The 15,383-nt window shown below is 34.5% G+C and overlaps 1 protein-coding gene across 1 annotated transcript in view; it reads right to left on the bottom strand.

The window, feature by feature from the left end:
• Window positions 1-282: 282 nt before the first annotated feature.
• LOC140150530 (rabphilin-3A-like) overlaps window positions 283-15,383 on the bottom strand; it is a 128,866-nt gene continuing 113,765 nt past the window's right edge. Inside the window, exons 9-17 of the mRNA XM_072172563.1 lie at window positions 14,485-15,132; window positions 12,136-12,290; window positions 11,729-11,838; window positions 11,013-11,138; window positions 9,388-9,409; window positions 5,040-5,194; window positions 4,365-4,446; window positions 1,442-1,538; window positions 283-751 (exon numbers count right to left, since the gene is read on the bottom strand). Of these exons, the coding sequence (XP_072028664.1) occupies window positions 621-751; window positions 1,442-1,538; window positions 4,365-4,446; window positions 5,040-5,194; window positions 9,388-9,409; window positions 11,013-11,138; window positions 11,729-11,838; window positions 12,136-12,290; window positions 14,485-15,132 (1,526 nt within the window). The 3' untranslated portion in view covers window positions 283-620. The remainder of the gene's footprint in view (window positions 752-1,441; window positions 1,539-4,364; window positions 4,447-5,039; window positions 5,195-9,387; window positions 9,410-11,012; window positions 11,139-11,728; window positions 11,839-12,135; window positions 12,291-14,484; window positions 15,133-15,383) is intronic.

Below are 15,383 nucleotides of genomic sequence, written 5' to 3'. Positions count from 1 at the left end.
CTAGCTCAAAGTAAGACCAATTCAAGCCAAATTTACTGAATCCACTTCACTTGAGTGCCCTCTTGAGTGAAGTACTTCTTCCTATTGTGACTGTATTGACTGATCCAACATTCAAGTGCATTCATCCAACTTTCAGCTTATTTTGGTCTTAATTTGAGCTTGTTTTGGTCCTTCTTTTGAGTGTGTTCTATTGTCAGCCAAACCTAATTCCCCATTCAACCAGGGTATTAAAAGAAGGACGATTTTTCCAATTTAAGACATTTGGAGTTTCCAGTGCTAGTTGCTTTATCAGCAAGGTTCGACAGCAAAGAAAATCCTTAGGACTTCTTTTACTACAAAGTAAGCATGCTCAGATGAAATAGGTATATATCCATCATAAGCTGCCTTATGTGCAAATTTAAAAACTTTACAATTTATAAGAAGACATAAAAAACACAAATTCCATCAAAATTAGGTTAGTTTTTGTCATGTTAATTCTCTACTTGTTAGTGAATCTAATCATGTATAAAAGGGGTTACTCAGAAAGACATTCAGTTGATATTTGTCATATTCAGTTTGAACAGGAAGCAGCTACAGGATATATAACCTATTTAATCTGAGCTGATACCAATTGCATTTTTCTATTCAGCATCCCCGAATACTTCATCTGACAGGGTGTGCCATCTCTCTATGCGTTTGTCTGGGTTTTTGAGGGTCTCAAACCAGTGCCTAAGTCGTTCTCCTTTGCTGTTGATACCCATCTGTACACCACCTGTTTGGAAACAAACGAGACAAAAACAATTAAGGCATAAATAAATTTTCTTCATACACAAAGGGCTGGTGGTGCAACAGTGCATATGGCTACTTGTGATCAGTAGGTTTGCAAGTTCAAACCAAGCTGTGCCACTGCATTGTGCACCAAGTTATATAAGGTTTACATTTTGAATTCATGCCTGTGTCATTAATTTTTTCATGCACCTAGAGCTAAATGTATAAGGCTCTTTCCCTCTATTATCTCTCGCCAACCATATGACATGTGTATAAGTCAATTTTGGTGTGTGTGGGCCAAGTGCCACAGGGCACCAATAATTTTCGCCTCATATGGATGGGCACCCCAATATTTAAAATCTTCCAGAGCCTATGAATTGGCACTGGCATATAGTGCTTTTATTATTTATATTCACGAGCCAAGTTTAAATGGTTAAAACACCTCTTTCCTGTATATATGCAATTTGTTTTGACTGGGGGTCTGTTCTTCACAACAAATGCCTGGACATGGCAGGATGTTTACCACAGAAAATTCTTACCCACAGGTCCCTGTTCACAAATTGCAAATATGGGGGATTTTTTTACCAAAAATACTTCGACATGGGTCCATGTAAAAGTAAGCATAACAAACTTGAGCTGCAAACCCTGTCAAATATAATATAATTCAAGTACTACTGATTCAAATACTACTTACCAATATAGTCATTAGACTTGCCAATATCCTTATCCCACACCGACACTTCCAAAGTCTTCTTAGCAAGCTCTGCGTGTTTGACATCATAGAAAAATTCCTGCAAGTCAATCAATCCAAAACATAACCCAACAGTTAATATTATAACCAAACTAGATTATTAACTTAAACACAAATTTCTTGTCAAAGGTGTTGAAATTTAATAAAGTGCTACATGAAACCCTCAAGGTTATAGTATTCTTCACAACAAGTAATTACATTGTGCTTCATACAAAAAACTAATATGTTAATTGACTCTTGTCCTATAGATATATCAAAGTGTTTAACAAGTTGTGATGATGCTGTCTTCATGTCAAGGTTACCATGGCATTCTCCAGGTGATTGTCTCTAATTTGATCCCTCTTACTCATGTTTCCTCCTTCAAGTCAACAAAGTCTCATATACATCAATGAATTAAGAGGATTACATTTTCCATTTGGTTAATTAGATATCGAATGCTTGATGGTATATTTTCATTGTTCATCACAGGAAATTTAAGTCGGGTTATACAAATTTTAAAAAGTCAATTTGGTGCACTTAAAAACATTTCTTCCTCACATTTTCCCTCACAAATCAAAGTAGAATTGCCTGAATCCAACTCATTTACTTATATTATATAGGGTCACAAATACACTTTCAAATATCACTGAAGCACAGATTCAATTATGCACCAAAGGCAAGCATTAGAAAAGGTGCAATTTAGCTTGAGGAAGGCCAGGTTTAGCTCTGAAAGCTTGTTGACTTTTCAAAATAGAAGCGTCATTTACTCCATTCTATTCATTGCATCTTAGCCCTGAGCACCACTTCATCATTAAATTGAACCAGACGAATGGCCCAGTTTACTTTATCACAGTAAATGCATGTTACAATCACATTTGATGAGATTCACGGTATATGATGGCTTATTCTTTCTAACAAGGTATATGATTGCTTTTTCTTGCTATGAAGGTATTCCTTATCAAATTGTCTCTTAATGCATAGTCACTTGAATTACAAGATTTTGGGTAAAAATATCAGTTGAGATGTCACTTCAATTAACTTATTTTAACAAATTCCATTACATGATATCCTTGTATAAACTCATCCTCGCAAGTATAATCGATCAAATTAGTTATTTTAAAATTAACAATTTAAATTACAACCACACATTGTAATAATCTATTATCTAACCTTTCACGGCTTCATTTGATGATGACTATTTAGTTGATTACAAAGTTGTCTACTAAGTTTCTTAGAAATGTTCACCACGATACCTAATATTATGGTATGCATGCTGAATTGGTAAAAATATTATCTGTAACATCTAAACAACCATCCTTTCATTTATTAGCTATCTGCAATATCTGACATACTGCTATAAAAATGAACCCATCACCAGGGAAGGCTTCTCAATGCTAATTTAAAAACTGAAAGCCACCAGAAGGAAAATAACTAGTAACTTTAGGTCATATTCCCATTAGTTTGAGGAGCAGTGTAAATAGTCCAAAATTGACAAAAATTTAAAAAGAAATATCTCCTACTCTTGCCACTTCTATTCAAATCCCTATAAGAGACCTGCAAAGTTTTCATATGTGTTACTGGACTTACTAAGTATCAAGAAAATTAGAATGTACAAGTTACACCCTCCACAATACATCATCATCACTGTCTACAACATTTCTGGTAATTAATATAATGTACCAATTATATCCAAAGCTTTATAATCAATTAAGTCAACATTCTTGGTTGACATCTAAATAAAAACTGTAACCAAGTAGCAAAATCTAAGCACAACAACCCAGCACATCTGTCAAAACATGGGAAAATAGCTACTAGAATTCACTTATAATATATAGTATAGAGAGATTACCTAAATGCAGTTTTTTGCTGAAAAAAAGATTGTCAATTCCACCACCGCTGATGTGAACAAAACTTAACAGTCAACTTACTATCATTCATTTCCAAACCAGTAATACACATGTCACCTGAGCTGATTTTCTGAATACAGTTAGGAAAAGAATTAACTTTTCTAGGTCTGTAAACATTCTCAGAATAAAGCAGTAGAATTTGTTGGTTCAGAAATGTCACAAGTAAGTTGAAAATACTAGTTTTGCTTAACAACATTTTATTTAGTATACTGAAATAAAACTTGTAAAAACACATGCAAAATAGCATATCTTTTCACCTGTATAATGTACTATTATATTTAAAGGTCTTGCCACAATCCTTTTGTACATGGTAATATGCACACACATATTATTGCCTACAAATTGCAGGTCACACATTGTTGTTCATATGTCAGCACATCATTCATTAAGCCAATCAGAAAGGATTGAAACCAAACCTGTTATACTACCACTTATAACCTGTTATCCGCCTTTCCTGATGAACTATAAACCACAGAATGAATCAAATAAGAGGAAGCAACTCATTAATCATTGGTGTATGATCTTTGCATATTAAATAGCAGGTTCATATAGTTTTATATAGGGTGTTCATTTAGCCAGTCAAGCTTGCAATTTTATACCAATTGCAGAAACTACTAGCCTGACAGTTGGATTACTCACCCTGTTCTATCCACCAGAGAGGCTATTACTTCTCATTTTATCTGCCCTTCATGACCTTACCCGGCACTGACGTGTTGGCAGTTGTTAAAGAACAACCCTCATTTTATCTATATAAAAAGTTATATCTTCTAGGCTTATTAAGTAATATTTTAGTGTCTTTCATAAGCATGATTAACTGTTTTGCTCAAATAATACAGATGTGCTTTGTTGCCCTTTACAACTGGGTGCACTTTCCTCACATTGCAGGTGGATTTCCTCACACTATGATGAATATTTTTGGTAGCTGTCTTTCAAATCCAGCCAAATGTGACCTGATATAACCTCTGACCCAACCTCCTTACCTCATTGTATTCTGGGTTAAGTGTCTTCTTCTTGGTAGCTGTCTTGTGTTTGGACCTCTTCCCTGCATCAGGCTTCAGGTAGCTGAAATAAGCAGAAAATTGATTCACATGATATAACATCCCAATATCAATTCATGAAGATAACAGATCATTATTCAAAATAAATCTTATCTGATTCAAAACTCCGGTAAGAAATTGGGGCATCTTTAAAAATAAAAAGTGCATGTTGATATTTCATGGTGAAATGGGCTATTCCATTTAAAATCCACACTACCCCTGTGGAAGATTTTGGAAATATCTGCCACAAGGGGAGTATGAATTTCAAATGGAATGAGCAGATTAGGCAGAGCCATTTGAATTTCATACACCCTCTGAGAGAGGGAGGGTGAGTTTGAAATGGAGCTGCTAATTTGTTAATTCCATTTGAAATTCATACTCCCTCTGTGGAAGATATTTCCAAAATCTTCCACATGGGTAGTGTGGATTTTAAATGGAATAGCCCAATCACTCTTGACATTCAATTCCAACTGTTTCAAAGTTGATTCACCGTTGAATGTCAACCTGTACCCTCTGGGCTGCATTTGTTTGCCTTTTGTTTGGAGTGCCCATGGGCCCATTGATGTTCATTCCCATGATAATATTATTTTGTTGTTACTTCAAATATTTGATACTCACACTTTGACATATGGATCTGAGTAGCCATTCGAGTCCATAGCAGCGAGCCCAGAACATCTCACAATGCCAACCATCAGTGCCCCTTTTTGTGTGACATATTTAAGTGACAACAGAATCTTGCCCCTTTCTCCAGCCAATTCATCATCTCTCTCAAGCTGCAAGTGAATGAATGAATGAATGATATAATATAGTTTAGTTACAAACTGATGTTAGTGGTTAGCACATTCCATTACCACTCATGCAAAGCAGTCCATTCTGTAATAAATTTTATCATGTTTAAAGCAGGGCCTGGGGAACAAGTAACTGGGGTTCAAGCACCCCCTTTTTTTTGACCATGTGAAATTTAAAGTGTATTGTCAAATTCTGTACTATGATCAAACTAAGATTTTTATTTTTCTCTTGAGATACAAGAAATATGGGAGAGCATCTCCAATTCCATATTGGGATATTCCAGTTAAATTCCATACACCCCCTGTTGTAGATATGACCTTAGTCTCCTACACAAGGGGTGTAGGTTTCAAATGGTGTCACCCATTCAGGTAACCCTGTTTAAAATTTACACACCCTATGTGGGAGATTAAGTTTATTTCTTCCAATGGGAGTATATGGATTTCAACTGGCATAGCCTATTATCTGAGGTTCTGGGCCCTACCCCTCAACATGCTCAACTTACACGGATCATAACAAAAGTAAGTCTTATTTACAAACCCACTTCATGGCCTGTTAAGATCATGCTATTTTAACATTTTCCATTTTGAAAATGTGCTCTATTAAGAATACACCACACCCACTTTTATCACTATATTTACTGCTATACTGATATATTTCTCATTTCAGTATTAATGTATTAGTATTCCATGAGCAAAGATCATCCTAAAAGCTGAAAGTCTTGCCAGCATACACATTATACTATGTTAATTGTTATCATGAACATGAAGAGTGGTGTTAATTTATCTCTACTAAATCTAAATGGAAAATGTTCACAAAAAAATAATGTTCTGTTACCACCTGCAATTGTTACATTTGCATATATTAGATCAGCAGATAATAAATTGTTGCTATTATGTAGTAAATATATTTTTTATGAATTTAAAGTTTCAACACGATAAAACATTCATGTCGTCATTTATTTCTAAAAAATTCACTGTTTCAGATTTACAAACTAGTTTTTTTTACAAACTAGTTTTTACTATATGGATTTTCAGGTAAAAAATAGTTCATGAATCTTTCCAGAAAAAGTTAATTTCTAGAAATTAATGACAACTTGAACATATAATTTTGTTGAAATGTTTACTTCATTTACCACTGTGTTGAAGGCAATTCTATATGAACTGTTTATTTTAAATCTCTATGTATATTTCTATGACCTCAATCTCCCACACAGGGGGTGTAGACTTCAAATGGGAGTCACCCATTCATGTAACCCCATTTGAAATTCACACTCCCTGTGTGGAGATTAAGGCCATGTCTTCCATCAACTGGGATAGCCCAATACCATTGACCAATTGACACAATCAGTAAACAATTCAATTTGATCCTACTGTGATTGAAATCAACTTTCAGTTCAAAATTTAAAAATATTCAACAAATCTTGTAACTTTTGATGCAAAACAACATGTTCTAATCAGAAGGAATACAATGTTCATGCTATAGAATGTCCCTAATTTAACCCAAACTAAACAGCAAGTCCATTATCACAATAATTTTAAACCATGATGAGAATATGTGTCATGCATTGAAATTCACAATAACTTGAAGTTTCAATTTGAGCTGAAAAGTCCATTTCAATAAATTTTGGATTTTGCTTCCAGTATATATGAATTTATATTTGAAAACAATCATGGTATCTATTATCTTTTCAACTTTTTTCACATGTTACTATTTTTGCTGAAAGAAAATATATATGAACATAAGTAGAAATGAAAGGAAGAAAATTAAAAACATGAAACAGGCTTATAGGCAGGAAGGACAGAGTGCAACACACATAGATGTAAAGGTTGAGAAATGCAGGTTTTTTCCCAGAGCAGTCCATACACATAAATTATATTAAAAAAGCAAATCATATTCATTCATTAATATATTCATTATATCCAACAGATGTGACAAGATCACGAGGAATGCGTCTAATGTCACTAATATTATAGATAAAAACAGGTGATACATTCTGTTTTATTCGGTTTTTTTAAGCTAGAGAATAACTCCTAGTGTTGTAATCGGAAGGCAAATTTCAATGTAGTTTGAACCATACTTGAGCATGTGACGTGTCATGTCAAAAGCAGAGACTTTTGGGCAGGATCGTAAATGGAGAAATAGCCAAAAATCTGCCCGAGGGTGATTTTTTCACAATTTGGGTTTGTTGCAAATTTGTGATGTTATTAATGTTAAAAATATTGTCTGATAGTTCAGACCAGAATATAACTGGCATCTTGTATTTTTTGAGACATTTTTCAAGGTAATTCCTACTCTTAAAATTGTCAATAATATATTTAAAGGCCGATATCTCAATTTCAAATTTTATAATACCGTAACTTACAAACTCAATATCTTCGCTTAGGAATGTCCGATTTCATTGGGGAAAACAGCGTTGTGGAGCAAAATATCTCTATATTTAAGATAATTATGTAAAAACCTCAAAATTGATAACCTGCCCAAAAGTGTCTGCTTTTGACATGACACGTCACATATTATTAACGAGTAATGAAGAAAAATTAAAATTGAAATTTGTCGACATAAAAACTCATTCCTCTTGATTGTGTCAAACATAACATAAAGTTGGTTAAATATGTTTGTTTTGTAAACAAGCAAATTATTGATTTTAATTATTATATATGTATTTGAATATTGAGCAGACTTGCGCTGCTAGGTTGAATGTGTGTGGTTTGTCAATAGGAGTGCATTCCATCATGCAGAGTTCCAAGGTGAATCAAATGGAATAAATAAAAACAGAAAAAAAATAACAACATGGTTTTTAAACCACACGCCTTGCCCTATTTCGAGGATACTTTCAGTAAGGTTATAAACAATTTGATTATGGTCTGTGACTTAATCAGATTTGATGATAGCTGCCATAGTACACATTGGTCCAAGTGTGATTTTAAGTACACATGACCTTTTCAAATAAGACCTGTAACATTTAACAGCCCATTTGGCGACTTGACCTAAAAATAAGTTAAATTGTGGGATAAATTGTGGGATAGGCTTTTACGACGGGAATTCATAACAATTAGTGGGTTTTTTGTCGGGTTTGCCATCGGACAAATTTAGAACTGTCAAAACTGTTTAAAAATAAGTTGACATTTAACCCCAATTTAAGTGAGCTTGTCATAACCTTTTAAGTGTGAAATTTTACATTTTCAAAATTTTCAGTCAAATTTACTGACCACTAATAACCTTTAACCTCAGTATGAGACCTTGAGAGTTCACCATATGGAGGTTCATATATACCAATAGCCTGTGTTTCCTTGTACTCCACTATTATGGTTACATAACTCTTACAATGATACACCTCTGTGATATTGGCCTTGATGTATTGGAATATTTAGATAAAAGTTTGGAATCCAATCAACCTGGTTTCATTGAGATATGACACACATTTTCTGTCAATTGGACCTTACAATTAGGAGTTAACTATGCATACACTCTGAACAGTATATGATGAAATCATGGGTTGCTCTACTGTAAATCATTGTCATATCCCCACTTTTTGATTCACACGTGTAAATATATTTCTTACATAGCTTCTACCTGAACTTGTTTAGGGCAAGGCATCAAATAAAACAAAAAAGCCATTGTATCACCTTTTAAGAACTCTGTAATTATATCATGCTACTCTTAAAAATCATGTTTTCTGTACAATATTCATTCATATGCATGTGATAAACAAGAAGCATAGCTGGGTATTAAGTACATACAAAAACTTATTTGGTTCAATATATTTAATAGTGTATGTTTTGTAATCTACAAATGCAATTCGTCAGGTTTACTGAGGTTGGCATAAAAGTAGCCATAAAATCCTTGCACAAGTTTTGAAATGTCAACAATTTAGTGATGCTCACAATAAAAAAATTCTATAAAATATTTGTCATCTTCTGTTTCTTTTTTAAAAATCTTTCTTTATGGATGAAGCCCTTTTAAATAATAAACACAATTATTGTTTTTGCTTGCAAACAAACTTATGTTACATAGCTATGCTGATTATTTATACACATACACTTCAAAACTGTTACAATTTATTGAGCTATATATTCTAAATCCTACAACACTGAACCACTCTTGAACACTTATTGCACAGGCCCATCCATATCGAGCTAGCAAGGAACAAGAGAACGAATGATGCTATAAGACTTACAGTGTTGAAACGGCTTAATTGCTGGGGGATGAAATGTAGTCAGGTTGAAATTAGATCAAATGATACAATAATGAGATGAAGCAGTGATGATATCATAGATAGCTATGGTGAGATGAAGCAGTGATGATATCATAGAAAGCCATGATAATACTGAGAGAACATTACGATGAATCTGAGAGAATTGGTTTGATGTTTGATAAAATAAAGTAAATAATATTCAGATTGTGCTGCATTTTGAATTAGCAATTGAAATTAACTTTGGCTTATCAAATTGGTACAATGTACTTAAAGAGGTTACCAACACGTTGTGGCGTAATTACAATATTAGCAGTAAAAGCAAGTCTGACACGATCTGTCAAGGACTTTGATTACCCTAAAAGTGGCATAAGGATGGCAACCTCAGTTTGCTACGTAATACTCAAGACTCATAACATGACTGAGTAATAAAGAATGGCATACACCTCGTGTAGTACATGATGATCAACTTGCTGCCTTTTCTGCTTGTACTTTTATGAATTGATGCAGGTGTAAATTGCAACCTGTTTGATGAGGACATCAACAAAAGCTAACTAATTCTCTATTATGTGCCAAATAAAGTTGAGTTTGCTGCAACTTGGGTCAGTGAATATTTAAATATTAATAAAAGCTGTACCAGCAATTTAAAAATGCTTTAAAAAGGTTCCAAAATTCCAAAATGCAATGCAGTAAAAGAAAACAAAATGGATGAAATGCTATTTATTGCAAATGAAAGATGAAAGAAGCAATGAAAAGTGAGCACATGAATGATATGTGATGAAATGAAACATGAAGGTGACAGGAAAATTGTGTGGTCTTCTGACAAAATTCTAATGGAATATGAATATAACAGACGTAGTTTTAAAATGCTGCTGCATGTTTTTTAATACACCCTATTTTATTTTTCCTTTCCTGCAACATATTCTTGGCAGCAGATTTTCAGAAAAGCATTTTTTTGAGGACTGCCGTTTTAAGGACATATGAAATCAGCTTTGCCTCATTTAAAATGATAAAGTGGTATCATCTTTTAAAGGTTTCACACAAGTTGCTAAACAATGAGAAGAAGGGTGTGCACATAATATATTCCATGATCATGGGTGGATTTCACTATCATTTGCAAAATATTATCTGCACATCATGAATAATACAGATTTACGACAGATTTAAGAAAAGTATAGACTGCTCATATCTTTATGATGAGTTATTTAAAGGAGTATTTTGTGATCCTAGCATCCTCTTTTTATGACATTTTTCATTAGATATCCACAAAAAAGGCTTATTCCCAAACTTTCAGTTGATTTAGATTTTGCGTTTACGAGTTATGCATGATTTATGTGTATTACACTGCTCCATAGGCGATATTTTTGCTAAATGAATAATTCTGCAAGAAATTTTTGGTACATAAACATTATGTAGCCAGAGCTTTCCAGTGGTATAAAAATCTCAGGCTGTGGATCACGAAATGCCCTTTTAAGATAAGACTCTTAAGATGTGTCAAATGATATGTGAAATCCTTCCCATGTCATAATTATTTTTTTCTTTTCCCTATCACCATGAAGACATTATTATTGGAAGACAATGATTTTCTAGACTTGCTTATTTTGACTTACGGAAGAGGTTTTTCTAGGTAGACGCTGAGTTGTTTGGTTTGATGTGGCGTAAGCTTCTGAAGTGCCAGTCTATATTCACCAATGAAGTCATTATGCCCAAACTTATCTTCATCAAGTACAGACAACCTGAAATAGTCATGAATGAATCACATGAATTAACTTGAGGCTGTAAAGGTCAGGAGAGATTATAATAAAGGAAGAGTGTTCCTGAGGTCCATGGTTCAATCCATAGCAGTGCAGTGGCGATTATAGTCTGTATGCCTTTTTCGAGGCAGTGCTTTAAAAAAATGTGCTTTGATAAAATCACAAAATTTGATTTTACTCTACTACCTTGAGGAAAGCATACAGACTATTATAATAGCTAGGTATTGTGGTTTGTGTGGAAGTCCAAATTTCATTGGTATCATCAATAATTTAAATGCAGATTCAGATTAAACTTCAGACCTCAAAGTTCATGAAAGAAATTAACCATGGAAGTACTCTGTTCTTTGGAGGGGATCTTAGAGAGACATACCTGTACATGTAGTATACAGTCAGATTAAAAAGGAGTGGAGTGTGAACCACTGACTCTCCTAATCACAAGTGCTGGTTGGATATTCCCAATCTAAACACAGACTTGTAAATGTGTACCTCTGGCTATGACCATTGAAAGGGGGGTCCCAATCTGATATCCACAACAGTGTGTGTGTTGTGACTCAACAGTGAGTGTTTCTTACCTGAGTGTCTTCTTACTAAGATCATCATCAGTGACACCATAGTAAGTCAGGGTCTCGTTGAAGTTGGGATTAAGGGTTCTGGCAATTGTCTTCGTTCGAAGCTTGGTAGACTGAAAGATGAAAACATAGAATTCTAAATATCAATTCTTAGCATTTATTGCAATTACAATTGAGTCTAAATTACCAATGAGGGAACGATTGCTAACAAATGTTATTGGAGCTGCAACCTTTAGCACAAATGTAAATCATATTAGCAACTGACTAGAGATGGAGTACAGCAACTTCATACCCTTTTGTATCATCAAATGACATGAAATGCACAGATTTCAAGTTCAAATTCTAGATAGTGAAAACATTTTTGCCATGTTCCATCCAGACTACGAGCTTCTAAATCCTTCCATACTGACCTTTGTTGCCCCAGGAAGTAAATGAAGTTTGACATATGGGTCTGACAGTCCATTGGAATCCATTGCTTTCAGACCTTGTGCCTTATGAATGGTGCAGTGAAGAGCATTATTGACTCCATCATACAGTACTGAGAACTCTAAGATACCAAGTGAACCTGAAAACACAAAGGAATCATCAAATTATCTGGGAATAGTCAAATCACTTTACACAACTTGCTATCATGAAATTATTATATTTAATTAACTGGGATTGATAAGATGAAGACATATTAATCTTTGCCAAGAGTGGCCAGGGCACATACATGTTGAAAACCAAAGTGCATCTGTGGCCGGATTTGAACTGGAAACCTTTGATATTACTTAAACAACACTCAACTAAAGTTGCGCTACAGAGGCACACTGGATGAGTGAAAGGTTGAAATGTATTTGTTATAGACAGATACCTTTCACTAGAAAAGTGACAAATATCATTTGGAACCCAATACCTAATAGATTAACTCTCTCCTCCAGCATGGTTCAATTGGTTAGAACATTGTGCTAGTAATATAAAGGTTGCTGGTATGAATCCAGCCAGATGCACTGCTGTTTTGTTCCCAACATTGGCCACTCTAGGTACAGATTAAATTTGTTTAATTAGCAAGAATAATTTAATTAGTTTTTGATGATACCAACACCATTATGTGAGCATAAAACCAAAGATACCCAAGCAGAGAAAGAGTAACCATTGCATGCATATAATCCAAGATTAAATTTCAAATTGGAATCCAAGCCTGCATCACACATGTCATAAATGAAATATTCAAGACGTACAACTGTATGAGTATTCTCTATCTTCCTGTCCTGTTATGCCCAAAGGTATTTTGAAGCATACAATGACAGAGTATTGTGCAATATTAATGAAAGCGTCCACTATTTATGACATATAAATGACCTGAATCCATTCCAACACTTTCATCATATCTTTATTCACATCTAGTTTTCAAAGGCATATATCTGATTGATACAAAATTTATAGTATTTCTAATCATAATCGCCCAAATGTTTTCTATGGCCCTATTGTCAGTTCTGAGTATCCTGATTTAATTGTACCTACTGATACCTGCTAATCATATTTTCCCCATACTTAAATAGAATTTTCCTAGAATGTAATCATAATCATATACTAATCTAAGCGTCATACTAGCTCTATGTATGGCCACTAAACATTACACCACAAGGATAATTGCTAATCCAATTTCTTGTTCTTAAAGTATCAAATTAAAATTTAAAATTGTCATCTTCTAGCTTCATAATCTAAGATTACTCCAATATTTATGTTCTTAATGAAAACAATAAAGAATAGATTGTAAAATAAAACAAGAATTTACCTCATGCCTAGCCCCATGCATATCTCAAGCCTTAATTTAATCCTGAATTTAGCTTGAAACATCTCACTCAGACCCTAACCATAACCCAAAATAAAATTGAAATCATTCTGATTAAAGTATTGTTAGATCAAATAATTGGAACCAAATATTCAAAGCTTTTTGGCATATAATGTGTTAAATGGTATACTATATCTATGATATAGATTGTGAGAACAAAAAAAAGCATACCGCCATAAGCCTATACAGACAGATGACCTTTTATGACCTGCGACTATAGCAAAACAAGAGCATGGTGCAGGCTGTAGCTGAGAGCTACACTGCGCTATTCATATATGAAACCAAACTCGACTAACACTAACACTTCACACCATCAGGAGTAGGATGCTTTTAAACCCCTCTGAGTATGAACTGAATGAAAGAAAACATTCAGCTTTTGTTTGTTTTCATATCGTGAATTTATGATATAAAGCTGAAAGATGATAAGCTTTTTGAGAAAGATTGCTTCAGGATTCATATATGGAATAAAATTACAATACATTTCCACGCTTTATTCTATGAAGGTTGTAATGATTTAAAAATCCTATAAACCAAAATAAAGTCGTTCTATTTAGGGTTCTAGTTCTTTGTTTTGTTGCTAGTTTGCTGTTTTATATTAAAATGCCCGATATAATATAAAAACAAGTACAATTTGTGTTTTGCTGAAACAGAATATAAATGGAAAATGCATAACACATGCCTTGAAGTCTAACATTTAGTTCAATAATTTTGCAATTGTCCAAGAGTAGATCTTGCAAATATGCAGATGTCTTTTGCACAGTTTGATTTTGACTTTTGACTGAGCTCAGTCTGAAATATTGGGAGAGAATATTGATGTAAAACAACTAGCAATTAATAATTATGATCAATATGCCTTTGAAATACCTTTACATCAATATTTTTTTGCCTTTAATGAAATAATTTCTGTTAAGGTATGTTTCCATACTTCCTTCATCCGGACTGGAGTCCACATCAGGAATATTGACTTCTGGGATCTCAACAGCTTGCTGTGGAGTTGCTGTTTCTAAAGCTGCAGGTGGTGTTGGTGTTGTATTGCCACTTTCATGTTCGGGTGATTGTGTATTGGTGGCGCTTCTGTAGGTATCTTCAGCTGGCTGCTCATGCTGCTCACTAGCAGTATATCGGTCAGCTTGAGTGTCCCTACCATGCCTGTCATGATGATGATCTCTTTCGCGATGATCGCGATGATCACGATTACCCCGTCGGTCATGATGATCTCTTTCACCGTGACGGCTGTGATGATCTCTCTCCCGACGATCATGATGATCACGTTCTCCTCGGCGGTCATGGTGATCCCGTTCTCGACTCTCACTATGATGATGATGATCTCTGTCATGTCTATCATGGTGGTCACGATGGTCACGATGATCACGATGGTCACGACCATCATGATGATCACGGCTATCATAACGATCCCGATCATGTCTGTCACGATGATCTCGATGATCACGGTAGTCTCGATCATCACCATGACGGTCATATCCCCTATCATAATCATCATAATGATCACCACGTGCATGTGGAATGTTAGCCCCACTACCACCAGAGCGCACAGAGCTTGTACGACTCAGATCTGTGAAATGTAAAGAAAAACATGGAAACCAAATAAAGAGAAGAGTGTAAGAAATAGAAAGAACCATTCACCAAATTGAAATAATATTAGCGACCTACAGATTCATAATATACCTCAACTCCCTGTTTGCTATTGAGTGGCAAACATTATGGCATTAAGTGAAGAACAAATGCAAGAAAAGGGGATCAGTTACATGGTGGGGTTGTGTAATATCACCCTCACGGGTCACAGGATTAAGCAAAATGTTAAAG

The sequence above is a fragment of the Amphiura filiformis genome, chromosome 1 (assembly GCF_039555335.1).
Source record: "Amphiura filiformis chromosome 1, Afil_fr2py, whole genome shotgun sequence".
Taxonomy (NCBI): domain Eukaryota; kingdom Metazoa; phylum Echinodermata; class Ophiuroidea; order Amphilepidida; family Amphiuridae; genus Amphiura; species Amphiura filiformis.
The sequence above is the reverse complement of the archived record's forward strand: the minus strand, read 5'-3'. Positions and strand labels throughout refer to the sequence as shown.